General features: G+C 36.3%; 1 protein-coding gene across 4 annotated transcripts; it reads left to right on the top strand.

Moving 5' to 3' along the window:
• Window positions 1–6,210: 6,210 nt before the first annotated feature.
• Window positions 6,211–15,165, top strand: MsrA (methionine sulphoxide reductase A). 4 transcript variants are annotated; one of them, XM_071598250.1, is made up of 5 exons: window positions 6,211–6,384; window positions 6,665–6,831; window positions 6,915–7,029; window positions 7,322–7,452; window positions 12,623–15,165. In XM_071598250.1, exons 2-5 carry the CDS (start codon window positions 6,668–6,670, stop codon window positions 12,864–12,866), a joined length of 654 nt encoding a protein of 217 aa, XP_071454351.1. In that variant the 5' UTR covers window positions 6,211–6,384; window positions 6,665–6,667; the 3' UTR covers window positions 12,867–15,165. The 4 variants fall into 4 exon arrangements, with proteins under 4 accessions (XP_071454351.1, XP_071454348.1, XP_071454352.1 ...); XM_071598247.1 differs by lacking the exon at window positions 6,211–6,384 and adding an exon at window positions 6,415–6,522; XM_071598251.1 differs by lacking the exon at window positions 6,211–6,384 and adding an exon at window positions 6,446–6,570.
• The last annotated feature ends 2,841 nt before the right edge of the window (window positions 15,166–18,006 follow it).

The following is an 18,006-nucleotide window of genomic DNA, read 5'->3' as shown; positions in this document are numbered from 1 at the left end:
ATGATAATATGTTATCACATATCCTCCTCATGGATGACCACCTTGACATGGTGTAAAGGCTCGTGCATTCTGATGATCCCTAGAGCTGTGCTGGCAGGAGTAATGATAAGTGCTCCTTTTAGGGTCATCAATGCTGGAGAGGTCGAAAGTTAGGAGCCAGACAAAAGGTATAAAAACGTGATTGAGGATAGTAAGAGAAATCTCCTCAATTAGTTTTCCCATGCTACTTTAGTGGACATAGGTGCAAGTATAAGTCCTAGCACTACAGGATTAAGCGCAACTGGCCGTTGTTATGCCCTGCAGTAGGAGAGGAGAGGCTTCTGTGGTTGTCATCGCACAAAATTCTTGCAAAGAGAAAGTTACAGTAGTTGCACAATACTATATGCAAAAGAGAACCAAGCTAATATGGACTTGGATTTTTAGGATGATGTTGAGGACAGGAAAATTAGAAAATATTAAGCAAGACAAGGAAAGTAGTATGGAGTAAGAAGGGATTGATTATTTTGCTCATATTGGATACCTAGCTGGCGAAGCAAGGCTTCCGTAGTCGTCATCTCACGAAACCCTTGCAAAGGAAAACCGACAGCAGCAGGACAGAAGACGCAGAAGAAGAAGAACAAAATAGTTAGAATGGGAATATAGACAGTTAGGACAATGTTGAGGACAGGACAATTAGAAAATATAAAGCACGAAATGGATAGAGGAAATATAGATATTTTAGGTTTATGCAAGGTGGGATGGAAGGATAGTGGGGATAACTGGAGAGATAGTTAAAGAGTATTGTACAGCGGAGGAGAAGAGAACCAGTGAGGGGTGGCAATAATATTGAATAAAAAGGTCAGAAGAAAAATAGTAAATGAGTACCAGTGATTGTTTTAATTTTATTGGTAGATGTAAAGGCTTAACTAATGAACTCAGTCATCGTTCAGGTATACCAAGCAGTCACAAGGAGGAAGAAGTTGATAGGGTATATGATCAGTTACAGGGCATAATGGCATGTGTTCCTGGAGGGAAAAATCTGATAGTGATGATGGATTGGAATATGATGGTAGTGAGGTATGTAGGTACGTAGTGTGGTACATAGGAGGTACGCAGTGGGACTATGGTTTAAAAGCAAAAAATAACTGTGGGGATGAAGCAACAGAGTTCTTTTGAAGACAGAGGTTGGTCATAATGAACACCCAGTTTAGACACCAGAAAAAGCATGAGTATATATTGATAATTCCCAAGATTTCAGGTAGATATCAGTAAGACTATATTATGGCTAAGCACAGATTTAGGGCCAGCATGATCAATTTGTACAGTTTCCCGGGAGCAGATGTGGACTCTGACCACATGTTAGTAGTTATGAAGTGGAGCATTCAATTTCAAGAAGGAAAGGAGGCAGGTTAGGAAATTGAATGTAGAAGCATTTACTGGAGTGACAAGGAAAAAATATCAACTGGCTGTAGAAAAAATCATGAGTTAGGGAAAGGACCTGAGTACATTTGTGGAAAAATGGAAATGTATCAAAAAGGCATATCAAAATCCTCAAAAGTAACTATAGAACCTGTTAATAGGATAAGGACAAGGAAATATGGATCACGGATGAAATGATTAAAACGATAAATGAGAGAAGTAGATGGAGGAATCTAAATAGAGCTTTAGAGCAAAAGAAGCATGTTGGAAGACACAGTGGGAGGATATGGAAAGTTTACAGAGGAAGGGTGAAATCAGAGGACAATACACAAAGATTAAAACATTATTGGTAAATATGTGGGAAATCTGTGTTAACAGTTAGAGATAAGTTGGGTAAGATAATAGTTGGAACATAAAAGATCTAAGAGAGATGGAAGGAATACTATATATAGAAGAACTGAATGATAAAGAACTTAGACCATCAAACTTAGACATAGAAAGTGAATATGACGTAGCTGGAGATAGTGTAGATCCAGGCATACTCAACGATGAGATAGAAAGGGCATTAGGGGAGATTAAATCAAATAAGGCTTTGGGGGTAGACAACAATGGTGCAGAACTATATAAAGGTTTTGGAAAATGTGGGAGGAAGAGTGTATCTATTGAGGTAGGAATCTGGTCGGAAGACTTTGCGAGGTCAGTGTTAGTTCCTATTTCAAAAAAGGTAAAAGCTTCATTTTGTGAGGACTGCAGAACAAAAAAATTTGATTTCCCACGCAGCTAATGTGGTTCTCTAGACATCAACAAGAGAATGGAGAAGCAAGCAAATTCCAAAGAAACTGCACTCCCAGTCAAGGTGGATGATTTTTTACACTCTTAAATTATTGCATTGAAGCGGGCAAATGATTACTTAGGGGATGATCAGTTCGGGTTCAGGAAAGGGAGAAGCACATGTGATGCCATCACAGTAATGATATCACTAATAGAGAGGAATATAGGATAAAATCAGGGTGTATGAGTATTTGTCAGCTTTGTACATTTTGGAAAGGCATTTGATAGAGTGGATTGGGAGAAACTAATAAATATATTGCAGGGAATAAGAGTAGATTGGAGGAAAATGAGACCAATCTACAACCTGCATACTACCTTGATCAAAAAGTTCCCGGAATAACCACCGTGTGGCGCTCCCATCGTTCCGATTTGAGTTCTGTTTTTTTTGTTAAATTGGTACATCTGTTGTTGATATTCCCTTTAAATCTTAGTGTCATAACTTGACATTTGCAAAAGTTACGGTCGGTTTTCGGTATGTCCATCAGTGCTTCCTGCGATTTTTCCATTACTTCCTCTCGGCTGCTAAAACGCGTTCCCCGTAATGGTTTTTTAACTCGATTGAACAGAAAGAAGTCACAGGGAGCCAAATCAGGTGAATTCGGTGGCTGTTGGATGGTATTTGTTGCATTTTTCGTCAAAAAATTACGAATAATGATAGCACTGTGCGACGGTGCGTTATCATGGTGCAAAATCCACGAGTTTTCTGCCCACATTTCTGGTCTCTTTCGGCGAATTGCTTCACGCAAACGTCTCATAACGCCCAAATAATACTCTTTGTTTACTGTCTGGCCTTCTGGCAAAAATTCATGATGCACTACACCGTTGTAATCCATGAAAACCGTCAGCATTGCCTTCTTTTTTGACTGAAAACGACGTGGTTTTTTTGGTCTCGGCTCATTTGGTGAACGCCATTCACTTGCCTGATGTCTGGATTGCGTGTCGTACTCATAAACCCACGTCTCGTCTCCAGTAATGATCCTTTTGATGAATGTGGGATCGGATTCAGCCTCGCAAATCATGTCTTTTGCGACATCAACACGGTCTCTTTTTTGCATGAAATTGAGGTCTTTCGGTATGCTACACGACGGAAACCCAAATCATTAACCACAATGTCTTGGGCGGATCCATAGGCAATGTTCAAGTCCTCCGCTATTTCTCTGATGGTTAATTTGCGGTTATTGACCAACATTTCTTTTACTTTATCAATTTTTTCACCGACTTTCGATGTCGATGGTCTGCCACTGCGTTCATCATCTTCGATTGACTCACGACCACTTCTGAACCGCTCGTGCCACTGGTAAACGACCGTTTTTTTTTAGAGAATCGTTGCCGAAACACTTTTCCAACATTTCCAACGTCCGTGCGCCACTAAATCCGTTTTTTACGCAAAATTTAATACAAGTTCGTTGTTGCAAATTTAAATCCATTTCTGCAATTGTAAAAAATCGCCAACACACACAGAGATAGATGTACTCTTGGCTACGTAACTTTTGCAAATGTCAAGTTATGACACTAAGATTTAAAGGGAATATCAACAACAGATGTACCAATTTAACAAAAAAACAGAACTCAAATCGGAACGATGGGAGCGGCACACGGTGGTTATTCCGGGAACTTTTTGATCAAGGTAGTATGTCTCAGAGTGCTCAGGTGTGACTGGGGGATGGAGAATCCAGATGGGTAGTATGAGGAATAGGAGTAAGGCAGGGGTGGCTATTATTACCAGTGCTGTTCCATGTATGCATAAGAAATGATTAAAGTGGCATGGGAAAATTGGAGATAAGAATGAAAGTGGTTTAAAATTCATTAAATCAGTTTGATTTAAAATGATTAAGTTTTAGTTTGTCAGTAATACAAGGGCTTGCAAGCATTGCTGAGTGAATTGGAAATCCAACGCAATAGATATGGGATGAGAATCAATGTAAAGAAAACAAGGTTATGCAATTTTCCAGAAAGACATAGGCTAAGCACAACATAAAAATAGGAGGGCAAAAACTGGAGCAAGTGGAACAGCTGACAAATCTCTAAGGTGTTTTGGACCAACTTGGTCAAAATAGTCGGGACATAATGAAAAGAGTTATACTAGGCAAAGAGGCTTTCACAAGGAGGGAGTTGATGACAGGGAAGTTGAGTAAAGATGTTAAGAAAAGGTTCATTAAAACTTTGATATGGAGCATAGTTATCTATGGTGCAGATACATGATCACTGAAACAGGAGGGTAGACGTAGAAAGGAGGCATTTGAAATGTGGTTGTGGAGATGGATTCCCTACGGGGTTGCTGGGAGAAATGATAAGGATACAGGGAAAATGGAGTAAAAGCATATTGATCAGCATTGGGTTGTTGAAGAATGTGATGGAGGGGAGAATGTTAAGAAAACAAGAACTTGGCAGGAATATGATAGGGATGATGAATACAATGAAGGGAGGAGGGAAGTATACAGAGATGAAGAGGGGCTTTGTTGTAGTGCAGGATGTTAGGTTGTGTTTTGTTGGGAGAGGTGTGATATTTATTTTGTACTTGTGTGTATTTAAAACCTACTTTAACCAATAGATTACCTAATCATAAAAATACTAGCATTTTATTCATGTTGCTTTTCCTCTGATGTTAGAAAAATTGTGGTGAACTCAATTCTAAATCTTTAATAACAAATTATGTTGACAGTGGTTAAGAAAACTCAAACACTGAGTATAATCATTATAAGTCTGTAATGATAATAAACACTAGACTAGATACTGGGAGTTTAAATTGTATCATTAGTCCTGGATACTGCCAAAAAATTACTTTGGATTTTCCTCTGACTCAAAATGAATTTTATGGGATTAACCCAATCATATGAAATAATGTTATTCTGTCTGATTCATCTTTTTCTGATATCATGCAACCATGTCACTGGTAAAATTAAATTTTTGGTGAGCCAATAACCATTTCAGCTGAAATGCTAACTACAGACAAATCAATAGGTTTTCCTATTTTAATGGTTTGATGGAAAATTGCCTTCCAAAAATCGATAAAATGTCTACTTAAGAAGTTGCTAAATGTAATTTAATGGAAAATGTTATGTTGCAATATGTCCTGAGAAGAACAGACAATATATTTATAGCTTCAGTTGAACTCAAAATGTCACTTATTATGACAACTAAGATAGACCATGATGAGAAATCTCGTTAAATATTAATCATGGTAAATTTTATCCAAAAGTGTGGCTTTGCATAATGTTTTGGGAATATTCCCATCCATTAGATATTATATTTTAAGTTCACCAAAAAATAGAATGCTAGCTTTTAAACACAATAACTTTCTATTGCCTTACATTAAAGTTAATATCAGAATATTTTCCCTTAACTCAGATTATTATTCTCATTTTACAAGAAGTACTAATTACTTATATCGCATACTGGTAAGAACAAAAAAAAAGGAAGTTGGTACCTCTTGAGATTGGGAGTTACGGACTTGGCTCTTAAAGTCTGAAGCCAATGCAGAATACAGCGTATTATTATTTTTGAAATCGAGAGAACTAGTGAAACATTACGGAATGAAAATGCGGATAGAATGAGAGGCTCAGCTGACGGAGCACCGAAAAAATTGCGGTTCTAGTGGATTACCCGGCTAACCATTCTAACTTTTAAAATTCGGTATTAATGGCATTAACGATTAATAATGTATATTATAATGTAATAATTTCAGAGTTAAAAATCACTTCGACTTTATCGGGATTCGAACCTATAATCTTACTGTTTGGCCGGATGCTTCATTAAGTACATTTAGCGGATGGCTCCGTTAAAAGTTACCGTTGCGGCATATCCCGCAGTTTTTTGGATTTAATTACGTGAATTATGGATTTTTTTACTTCAATGCTCAAATTTATTGAATAAAATTTGTTTAAGATAATTTCTAATATGGTGAGTTAAAGTTAAATTATTTACGTTTGGAAAACGAAAAAAACTTGTTTTGGAAAATTTACTTGTTTGCGCGTAGTTGTATTTGAAATGAATGTCTGTTTCCGTCGCGTTTATTTTCCTGCAAAGTACATGGTGTTGGTATTCGCGGTGTCAGTGATCACTGCTCGGATTAAAGGGTTTGGAGCTAACCTTGGGTTATTTATTTTACTGTAGTTAAGCCTGGACAATCTAGAAAAGGATTTTGCAAACTATCAGGTAAAGGTGTTGATTCTGCGCATTAGCTGGGTTGCGTAATATTTGTTGCACAGAATGTTAGGTTCCGTCTTGTCTGCTCTAAAAAGAGGGAGCTTGTTCAACTGGGTTGTGACAAATAGAAATGTGGTGCTTGGGAGTGTGAGCACCATGTGTTAAATCAATAGTTTTTGTATTTTCTTGCGTATTGTAAATGAATGTCTGTGTATTCAAGTTTCTGATAGTTCTTTTTCTTTGAAACTACCAGTCGAACGCTTAAGATCCAAACGCTTAACCTTTGCAGGTTATGTGCAGTATGATGCATGAGGTTAATGTTGACACAAAAAAGGCTACGTTTGGAATGGGATGCTTCTGGGAACCCGACGTTCTCTTTGGTTCTTACAAAGGCGTTATAAGGACGAGAGTAGGTTACACGGGAGGAACAAAGAAAGGTCCCACGTACAAAAGCTTGTTAGTAATTATGCCATGTATTGATAGATAAAACGCAATCTGAGTCAAGAATGATATCAGAAACTTTTAAATTATTGTTTTAGGGGGGACCACACTGAAGCCATTGATGTTGACTATGACCCTACTGCTGTAAATTACAAGGAGCTCTTGGAAGTTTTTTGGCGGAATCATGACCCATCGATAAGAATGACACGCCAGGTAAGACATATGATGTATTTATTGTGATGACATCGCCATGAAAAAATAAATCCGAGCTTGTGGTCGCAGCGAGTTTCTAACACTTTATAAACCTAATTCTCATATGTAATTAATTGAATAGGTCGAAGTGCAAAAGATAAATTAAGGAACTGGAAGATACTAAGTTCATTTTACAAAATGGAATGCGCAGCTAGGGATAATATTGTATTATGGTTTTTCTCACTTGCAGGAAATATTGTTCTTCCATCCTTAACTTACGATATGCCCATACAAAAATTTCTTTCTGTTTTAGTATTCTTCATTTATTTACTACCATGACGATGACCAAAAGAAGCTAGCAGAAGAGACCTTGGCAGAAAGAAAGACCAAAGGCCCTGTCCTCACTCAAATTGTTCCCGTCACAGATTTCTATGAAGCTGAAGGGTGCGTTGAATTACTACAATTTTATTTCAAATTTAATGGTGGCTGATGTGAAGAAATGGAAGTAATTATGGAATCGGAAACAGTGACTGAATTCCCTTATCCCCTCACTTGTAATGTTAGTTATATGTTACAAACTTTTACTCAATAAGCCCCCTCTCCCTATTGATGATTCTCAGAAGCTTGATCAATTTTAAGGGAATTAGTAATTCCAATATCGGGAAAACAAATATGCCCTCAAAACTTAATCATTGAACAATGGAATTATGATTTAATTATTAAAAATGATCATGAAAGTATAATTTATATGAGATAATTGATATTTTTAATTTTACGATGAACAGACGGTACTGGGGTGAAATCAAGGTGAATTTTTTTCAGTGCTGGCAATCCCCTGCTTTTATGTATTCATTCATTCAAGGATATTAAATTTTCTTTTTACAAAGTTACATTCAAATATCAGATGCATTGTACACATGTTAATCAATTAATAATATGTAAAGTATACATTTGAGTTATCATGATTAAGAATTGCACTTTATGTGTATGTAATGTGGTAACAGCCAATTTGTAAATCAATTTATTAATTTAAGGTCATTCATTTGAGCAAGTTTAATGATTTTCTGGAATAATTCATTTAGTTTTCCCAATTCTCTGTGCCCTTGACTCGGGACTAAAAAATCCATGGTCTCGCTATTATTATTTTCTTGTGCACTTAATAATGAGGGTACCCACAGGTTCATGCATATTCTAGAATAATTGGAACAAGAGAGCAGTAGAAAATTCTAATGATATGGATACCCTTAAATTCTTCTCTGCTTCCAATAACAAACCCTAACATTCTCAAAGCATTAAGGTTTTGGGGCTATCCCCATCACCTTGCATGTTATGTTAGTTCAACATTACAAACTTGTAATGTTAGGCTCAATACAATCCCCTTCCACTGTTTGAACATTCTCCAATTGTAGAAAAAATGCATATGCCCTCAAAACTTAACACTGCTCAATCAAATGTAGATTTAATTCCATAATTGATATTTTTAATTTTATCACTTGGCTTTTATTGGCAGGAGGTCAATCAAATCTAAATCCTACTTGTTGTAGATTGTCATCAACTGACAACACATTTCATAATGTGAACATATGACTGTATAACTATCTGCCCACTCAGTTGAAATCAGACGGTATCCAGAATTTCAAGAACAGGGTATATACCTGGTTACTTGCTTACCCACTTTACTCATTGGATGAATTCTTTGGTGACAATCTTCATCGCATTTAAGAACTTATGTGTATATGTTAAATAATAGGAATTTACTTCCTCCGAAATAATTAACAAAGTCTACAGTATGGTGTTGAGTGCTTGGCGAATGAAAGTTGGTCGAATAGTTGAGGCCACGTGCATATAACGAAGTAAGTTCAGTGTTTTCAGTTATGCTTGAAAAATTGGTTTGTAAACAATTTTAGGAAGATATGTGCCGCATTTACTCGCTGTGGAGAATAAATGCAATCGTGTGGTCGGTCGATGCAGAGGCTGGTTTTGTGCTTCTCCATAGTAGTCCTGATGAGTTTCTGCAGACGAAACATGGATACACAAATGCACTCCAGAGAAAAGGGAACCAATTCAAAACATTTGGTTTCTAAAGGTGATTCAGCTCCAAAGAGGGCAAAGGCCATGGCATAGGCTGGCAAGCTGATGACCGTGGTTTTTTGGGGTGCACACTGAATCATCTACATCGATCACTATCAAATAAGGCTAATAGTAAATGGAGAGTGAGTGTTATGCATAGTTATTGCACTGGTTGAGCAAAGAAATCAATAAAAGTCTCTTCCACCTCAAAAATGCGCAGGTGCACTCTTACTCAGGTTTGATTTAAAACGTTATGGAATTGAAGTTCAAATTTTGACAAAATTCACTAGATTTACCCCCCCCCCCCCCCCATGACTATTTTTCCTATCCTATTTTTTGGGTAACTTAAAAAAAACTGGAGAAATACTGGGAAAAGTGCATTATGATAGTGCAAGAATATGTTAAAAAATATCTACCCATAATGATTTGTTTTTGTATTTTTTGCAAGGACTAATTACAACACATGCATCACACTCATTTAGCTAGTTTTATTTCTTTCTTTCAAAGATATTGTTTGTGAGAGGTGCTGCATCTTAGTAGTTGGCTAACCCAAATCTATCATCACTACTACTGAAAGAAGCATACACAAGGATGAGGGAATTGATGACAGGGATGTTGGGAAAGGCTGTTAAGATAAGGTTTGTTAAAATTTTAATATGGAGCATAGTTTTGTGTAGCTCGGAGACATGTTCATTGAGGCAACATGATAGGCATAGGTTTGAAGGCTTTTGAAGAGTGTGTGTGAAGAAGGAGAAGTGGACAGAAAGGAAAAGAAAGAAAGAAGTGATGGATACGGTGGATGAAGAGAGGGGATTGCTGTGAGAAATCATGTGGCAGGAAAAATGGATGGGGATGTTGAAGAATGTACTAGAGGGGAGAATGTGAGGAAGAAATGGCAGAAATAGGATATGCATATTGTATCGAATGAAGGGAGTGTAAAAAATTGAAGAACAGTTTATTCTTTTGTGTGACAAGACTGAGAAATGCAGTAATGTCTCTGTCCATCTAAAACCTGCATTCACCAGTAGGTTAACGATTTATTGTTATTATTATGATACATGCCGTGTTTCCCATTAGCAATATACGCTCTAAATTCAGCTTGCCTCTAATGGGCCGCAGGTTTACAGATATGGATGGCTTTGACCTCTTAAGTCTCAAGCTGATTTGCTTGGAAAAATACTTACTATTACATGCTTTGCCTGCAGCAGCCATAGGAAATAGCTGTCTTCAGTACAATTTTTGATAATAACACTCTTTTCAGTCAGTAGTATGCAACAGAGCTTGAACATTTCCTTGACAGTACTTCCTTAGAAATTCCCAAACAATTTGTAAATGCATGCAATTTAGGGCAATTACTTTCATCTCACGTGGTGCTGCTGCAAAACGTGTATGCTTTGAGCTAATGGGGATGATGTCTGTTCAAACACTGAATCCCTCGCAGTAAACCCCGAGTCCACAGGAGCTCAACTGAAAGTAGTCTGACAGTGTCATTCAGTACGTAATGCATTCCTTTCTATTTAGTGTGCACATCTGCTTTTATACATAGAAGCTAAGTGTTGCATAAAAAGTGAAAATTATAATAGCTGCACAGAATCAAAAGAAGGAAGATTGTCATACATCGTCGCATATAAACTTGGAGTCATGAATTATGCTTCAGAACACGGAAACAGGGCAGCTGGAAAGTGTTGGGGCCCACCTCGGACTGAGTAGATGTTATGGGAATGGTGGAAGCAGGAAATTGATTTGGTAAATGCAGATAGGATTAAAAGAAAACTTAACGTTCATGACCAAGGCTGGAGGAACATGCAAAAAATTGGATGGCAAAATTATTGATACGTAATCAACTATTGCTGATTTTCCTGGGACATTGTTATGGTGTGAAGGATTAATGAATAGAAATTATCTGTTCCTGTGTAGAAAAACTGCAATATCACAAAAACGACCACTTGAATATGAAAGAAAGGTTATAGAATTCCACTGTGGAAATAACTTTGTATATGATCTTAACAGCAAGTGATAACAAATTCCTGGGTTTCTATAATGAATAAATATTCATATAGTTGACTTTTTGAGGTAACAATTCTATTTTCTTCCATTCAAGTGTTAAAATTGAAAATACTTTTTGGTCTGTTTCAAGAATTTTTTGTTAATTCTAATCTAAAAATTTATTGTTTATTTTATGGGCTGGGAAATGTGGACCTTAATTTTGAAATGATGAGAAGTTATTGAATTTTAAATAAATTATATCTGGGACTCAGCCTCAGTCAATATTCATTTGACTTATAAAGTTTTACCTGATATTAAGACATTGAGAATATAAAACTTGCCAAAATATTCTTAAGGTAGCATTCTGTCAACATTTTGCATAGCATTCTTTTAATTTTTTGCAATACCGTGATAAAAAGCAATGAATTACTTATGTCTATGAACACAACTGAAAGTATGATGGAATTCCTGAATCAGAAAGGTAAAAAATCATATCGTTAACATTTCATTGACAGTACTTCCTAAGAAATTCCCAAACAATTTGTAAATGCATGCAATGTAGGGCATTTAGTTTCATCTCACATGTTGCTGCTGTGAAACATGTATGCTTTGAGCTAATGGGGATGATGTCTGTTCGAACACAATCTCTCGCAGTACACTTGGAGTCTACATGATGGAATTTTCAAATCAGAAAAATGGGTAAAAAATCATAGCATCAAAAAAATGTGCAGAAAGTGAAAAAAAATTAATTCAGGAAATAAACAGGAGAGGAGAATGAATTAAATTTGTATTTAGTAAATTACTTCTATTTTCAATAATTATCTTTTTAAGAATAAAATTTATTTGCTTCCCCATTTAATGATGTATGTATCATCATTGAAATGCTTCCTTTGTCTCTCCCGGTTATTGTTTTTTAATAATGTTATGTTCCAATGGAGAGTAATTTTGAAAAGTACTGAACTGATGATACTTCGCCATTAAATTTACATATTGTATGATTTGATCATGACACAATTTGTCCAAAAATACCACCAAAGGTCACCAAAACCAGGGCCTACCAAATTCACAGACAGATAGGGCAGTTCTATGAGGTTGATCATCCAAGTTTGGATAATATTGCTCGCTCGACAATGTAGGAAAATTTGCCAGTTGTGAAAGATAATACTGTGTATAGTAAAAGTATTTTAGTCATTGAAAAAATTGGAAATATTTTGGATTTTTTGTGAAAAGCATCATTCCAAGGGTATGTGCATATATTTTTCATTTTGATGTGATCAGTTAAGTTTATGTACTGAGGAATGCTTATAGGGGAGTCGATGGAATTTATTTTATTTATTTGTGTGTTACTAAGACCTCAATAGTCAAATTCTGGAAAAGATTTTCAATGAAACTTTTTCCCGTTCATTCCTTCTTGATAGTGGTGTTGCATAGTTGTTGGTGAGCCATTCACCTGTGTGTGCATTAATGACTTCCAATGTGAACATGTAAAGAGGCTACAAGTAATTTCTGTTATGCTCGGAGTTCATCTATTTTACACTCCTGTCTCTGTCTTTGACAGCTATCACCAGAAGTACAGACTTCAGCAGCATCCCTGGCTTGTTGAGGCCATTGGTCTGTCGCTGGGTGACCAAAAATCTTTGGTCCGCTCGCACGTTGCCGCTCGTCTGAATGGCTATGTGTTTGGGCGAGGAGGAAAAGAAGCCTTGGAGGTAGACATAGTGCGTCTTGCATTAAATGAAAAAATTGCCGATTATGTAAAGAAGTATTATATAAAATTTGAAGAACGTGGATTAGTATGCTGATTGAAGATTTATAGCATCATTGGCAAATGGGGAATTAGCCAAGGAATTTTGGCTGGGAACTGTTGAATAACACTGGTACACCACCTATTCCTGAGATTTCCAATCCATATTTTTAATGCAGAAAGGCATCCATTGTAAAATTCACCTGATAGGAAGGGGTAAAACTGTTTATGGTAAAAATGAAACTGCGCTAGATGCCATTTCACTTGTTACCTGTTGCACATAATTTTTCATATTTGACACCAAAGTTTTTATGTTACCGAATTGTTTTGCATAAGTGAAAGCTAAATTTATATCACTTTCATTCCCCATGTTAAACGTCATGCAATAGTATTATTGTAGTAATTGTCAGTATGTGTGGATTGTATTTGAAAGGAGTTATATTTTTAAATATAACAAATCAAATTTGGAATCTGTCTGGCAGCAAAAGTTATCAAAAAAAGTATAGATTCAGATGCATGCTGAGTTTTTATATTGTTTACCTTACATTTGTGTTCATAAATATATTTGAATATTATTATTAGGTAATCTACCGGTTATGTAGGTTTTTGGATAGACATAGCTCCTAAATAAAACACTTTGTGACTCCTAACAAAACACACAATCCAGCATGCTCCTCTATATCAGGTCCCTCTTCATCTCTGAGTACTTTTTTCCTCCCTTCATCCCGTTCAACATGCCTATTCTGTTCCTTCCCTTTCCTCGTTTGCCTAACATTCTCCCCTCTATTACAGTTTTAACATCCCACTGCCGGCCAATACCCCCTTCATCCACTTTTCCTGCCTCCATAGGATTTCTCCTGACAAACCCCTCTCTTCGCCCACCATACCAAGTACTTCCTCATTTGTTTTCTTCTCTGTCCATTTCACCTTCTCCATTCTTCTCCACACCCACATTTCAAAAGCCTCCAGTCTACGTCTATCCTCCTGCTTCAATGACCACGTTTCCGCGCCGTACATAGCTACGCTCCATATCAAACTTTTTACGAGTCTTTTCTTAATATCCTTACTCAACGTCCCTGTCATCAACTCCCTCCTCCTTGTGAAAGCCTCTTTGCCTAGCGCAATTATTCTCCTTACGTTTCTACTACTTTGACCATGGTTGTCCAAAACACTTCCGAGATAAGTAAACTGTTCTACCCGCTCTAGTTTTTGCCCTCCTATTTTAATGTTAAGCTTAGCCTTTTTCTTTCTAGAAAATCGCATAACCTTTGTTTTATTAATATTGATTCTCATCCCATGCCTGTCGCACTGAATTTCCAATTCACTGAGCAATGCTTGCAACCCTATGGCTGACTGACAAACTAAAGCTTGGTCATCAGCGAACCTAACTGATTTTACGAATTCCCCGCCCACTTTCATTCCTACCTCCAGTTCTTCCCATGCCTCTTTAATCATTTCCTCTGCATACAGGTTGAACAGCAATGGTGATAATGGGCAACCCTACCTTACACCTCTTCCTAACACTGCCCATCTGGACTCCCCATTCCCCACTCGCACCTGAGAGGTCTGAGACATGTGCAGGTTGCGGATTAGCCTCCTTTTCCTCCAATCTATTCCATTTTTCTGTTATATACTCTTTCGTTTTTCCCAATTTACTCTATCAGCCGCTTTTTTGAAATCTACGAAACAGGCAATTACCTCCTGATTGTAATCTATATTCCTCTCGATTAATAATCTCATTAGTGCAATGGCATCACGCGTACCTCTCTCCTTCCTAAACCCAAACTGATCATCCCCTAAGTAATCATTTGCCCTACTCTCTATCCTTTTGTTTATGATCCTGAGAACAACTTTAGCTGCGTGGGATATCAAACTTATCGTCCTGTAGTCGTCACATGATGTAGCCTTTATCTTTTTCGAAATAGGAACTAAAACTGATCTCACAAAGTCTTCCGGCCAGATTCCCTCCTCATAAATACTACGGATCAGCCCATATAGCCTCTTCCTCCCACATTTTTCTAAATATTTCAATAGTTCCGCAGGAATGTTATCCACCCCACGGCCTTATTTAATTTCACCTCCCTTAATGCCCTTTCTATCTCCTTGTCAAGTATGCCTGGACCTAAGCATTATTCCTATACGTCATGTTCCTTTTCTATGCCTAACCTTGTTGGTCTAAGTTCTTTACTATACAGATCTTCTATTTATTCCTTCCATCTCTCTTGGATCTTTCCTTTTGTCTACTATTATCTTACCCACCTTATCTATAACTGTTAGCATCGATGTCCCTTTCTTTATATTTTTATATATGTATACACACACACACATATATATACATGCATATATATACATATATACACACACATACATATATATATATATATATATATATATATATATATATATGCATGCTGATGTATATATATGTATGCATGTATATATATGTGTGTGTGTGTGTATACATATATAAAAATATGTGTGTGTGTGTGTGTGTATATATATATATATATATATATATATATGCATGCTGATGTATATATATATATATATATATGCATGCTGATGTATATATATGTATGCATGTATATATATGTGTGTGTGTGTATACATATATAAAAATATATGTGTGTGTATATATATATATATATATATATATATATATATATATATATATATATATATATATATACACACATATATTTTTATATATGTATACACACACACACATATATATACATGCATACATATATATACATCAGCATGCATATATATATATATATATATATATATATATATATATATATATATATATGTATGCTGATTATCCATTCTATTCTCTCTCTCTCCTCAGCACCTTGGAATTATAATTAAATTACATTCTTAAAGACAATTGAATGCTTTGGCACTTCTGTGCACTTCTTAAAAATTGCAAGTTTATAACATCTTGGATTTCTCAAAGGTTATCTATTTTGATCACAAAACTGGAAGCTGTAAATAAAATTTAATGTTTTCAATGAAACATTTTCAAACTGTCCATACTAGGTTTGCGTAACAAGTATCAGTAACAGTTATTTCCTGCCTTGTGCATCAAGTGCTGAATTCAGACCCTCGGTTAAGTGTGTTCATGATCACAGGTCTTATTGGCCTAGATAAGATGACATTGTTATCACACTGACACACCACATCACATTGACCCACACCATTATTATTGAAAATTTGGCAATGTGAAAGATCTGTGCTAAACTTGTCCTGAAGGTATTTCGATGGACAACCAAGGTAAGAGTCAAGTGTCTGCTTGCAAAGACCTTCTGCAATGGCATTGCGACCGACCCCCCTTACAGTCCCAACTTTGCACCTGCAGACTATTTCTTATTCCTGTGAAAGTGAAATCCTCCCTCCAAGACACCAGCATGAGACCCAAAGTGCCGTCAAAGAAGCATGCACGTGTACCCTCAAGAACCTTCCGGAATCAGCCTACCAGCCTTCAAGTCGGTAATAAGCTGCTGACATAGGTGTGTTGATGTTCAAGGGGTGTACTTCGAAGAATTTTGAGGCATTGAAGCAATACCTGAAATAAATTATTTTTCCTAAAAATTTCCCGATACTTACTATACAATCCATTTACTTTCAAATTATCATTTCCCTCCCATTCATAAGCCCTGAGAATTCCATATTCCCCTTTAATGCTAGCAAACACATAGTTTCACTTTCACAGCAAATGAGTCAATAACTATCTACTCTGCATTATTTGAATCATCATATGATGAATACATGTATGTTCTGTATTAGCCATTGTTTGTCAATGATCATCCTATGCCAGCTACTTGCTTATTCCTGTGTACTTGATTTAATTTTCTGAGGAAAATGCATAATGCTATTCACGCAATAATAGTATGCTCTTGTAAAGCTATAATTCCACCTTTATAAAATGGCTTAAAATTGAAATAAATGTACTTTCCATTAATAATATGACCTGACTTAATCACAGTGAGTGAAAAAATGAGTTTCTATGCATGTATTCATTTATGAATACCTCATGACCTTATTTTTCGATTGCCCATGCTTCATCTTGCTTCCATTAGCACAAGGGTAATATCTATAGTTAACTTTGTACCAAATTAAATTGTTTATACAATTAAATTATATTGTCAAACATGTGATGCATTTGAAAGACTGAAATAATTGTTAATTATGAGCAGTAATGCCACTTGATAATTATTTAAATCTCTGCAACTGACCTCATCAATGATAGCTTCCCTTAGTACTCAGTGTGGCATTAATGGTCTTATTTTTAAAGAACTATGATTATTGTTTAAATGCATTTGGGGGGGGGGGGGGGAATACCTTATAATGGAATTTATTGCCTTGAAAGAACTCTAAATTAGCCTTTCTTTATCGAGGAAGATTGCGACGTTTTCTTTTGTAGCCAGTTTTTTTTTCATATTGGTCCTCAAATATCTTTTTGTAATAGTTTCCTGCAGTTTTGGCACTGTTAGCATTTTAAATTAATGAAATGATCTTAAGTTTTATGATGCTTTACCTCAAACAAAATGATGTTTATGGTGGTTGTATTGAATGTAGAAGTGTGTAGAGTTGCATTATGGAAATGTCAATTTAGTAATTTTCATAATCATCTTCAGATTTATAGTCAAGGACGTAATGAACAACTTCAAAATCATAGGTTACATTGCTTTTTACAGGAGAATGGAATCTTGTGTTTTTAAATTTTTGGTTAAAATTTTTCTATTTTAATATAATTATGGGTGATGTATGCTGGGTTTGTTAATAAACACAACTTATTATGTATATGATATTTTCAAATCATTTTCATCTCCTATCATAGCATCCCTACCAAGGAATATGACGTTGACTCAGTGAAAGAGCATGTGTGCTCTGATGACCCCTAGAGCTGTGCTGGCAGGAGCAATGGTATTTGCTGTTGATAGGCGAAAAGGGGAGGTACCAGACAAGAAGTAAAGATGAACAGCATCTATTCCTTTGCTGGAGGCAGGCCTCTGTGGTTGTCATCACATTAAATCCATGCATAACTGATCTGAAAGCAGTGATTACAAAGACCGGCACAGTTGGTAAGATAGGTATGTTTGGTTTGCGTGAGGCAAGATGGAGGGAAACCTGAGATAATGGGAGCACCTGTTGCAGAATGATTAATAGTGGGTGGGAGGAAAGTGGATGTGTTG

Source organism: Hetaerina americana, unplaced genomic scaffold, assembly GCF_022747635.1.
Source record: "Hetaerina americana unplaced genomic scaffold, ioHetAmer1.1.p SCAF_92, whole genome shotgun sequence".
Classification (NCBI taxonomy): Eukaryota; Metazoa; Arthropoda; class Insecta; order Odonata; family Calopterygidae; genus Hetaerina; species Hetaerina americana.
Note: the sequence above shows the minus strand (reverse complement) of the source record. Positions and strands in the feature narration are given on the sequence as shown.

Excerpts from the sequence above, each read along its gene's own strand:
- MsrA (XM_071598247.1), top strand. The coding sequence starts at position 6,439 with ATGTTAGGTTCCGTCTTGTCTGCTCTAAAAAGAGGGAGCTTGTTCAAC. Across the intron at positions 6,832-6,914 it reads GGTCCCACGTACAAAAGCTT|GGGGGACCACACTGAAGCCA; the intron begins GTTAGTAATTAT and ends TTATTGTTTTAG. Across the intron at positions 7,030-7,321 it reads CGATAAGAATGACACGCCAG|TATTCTTCATTTATTTACTA; the intron begins GTAAGACATATG and ends TTTCTGTTTTAG.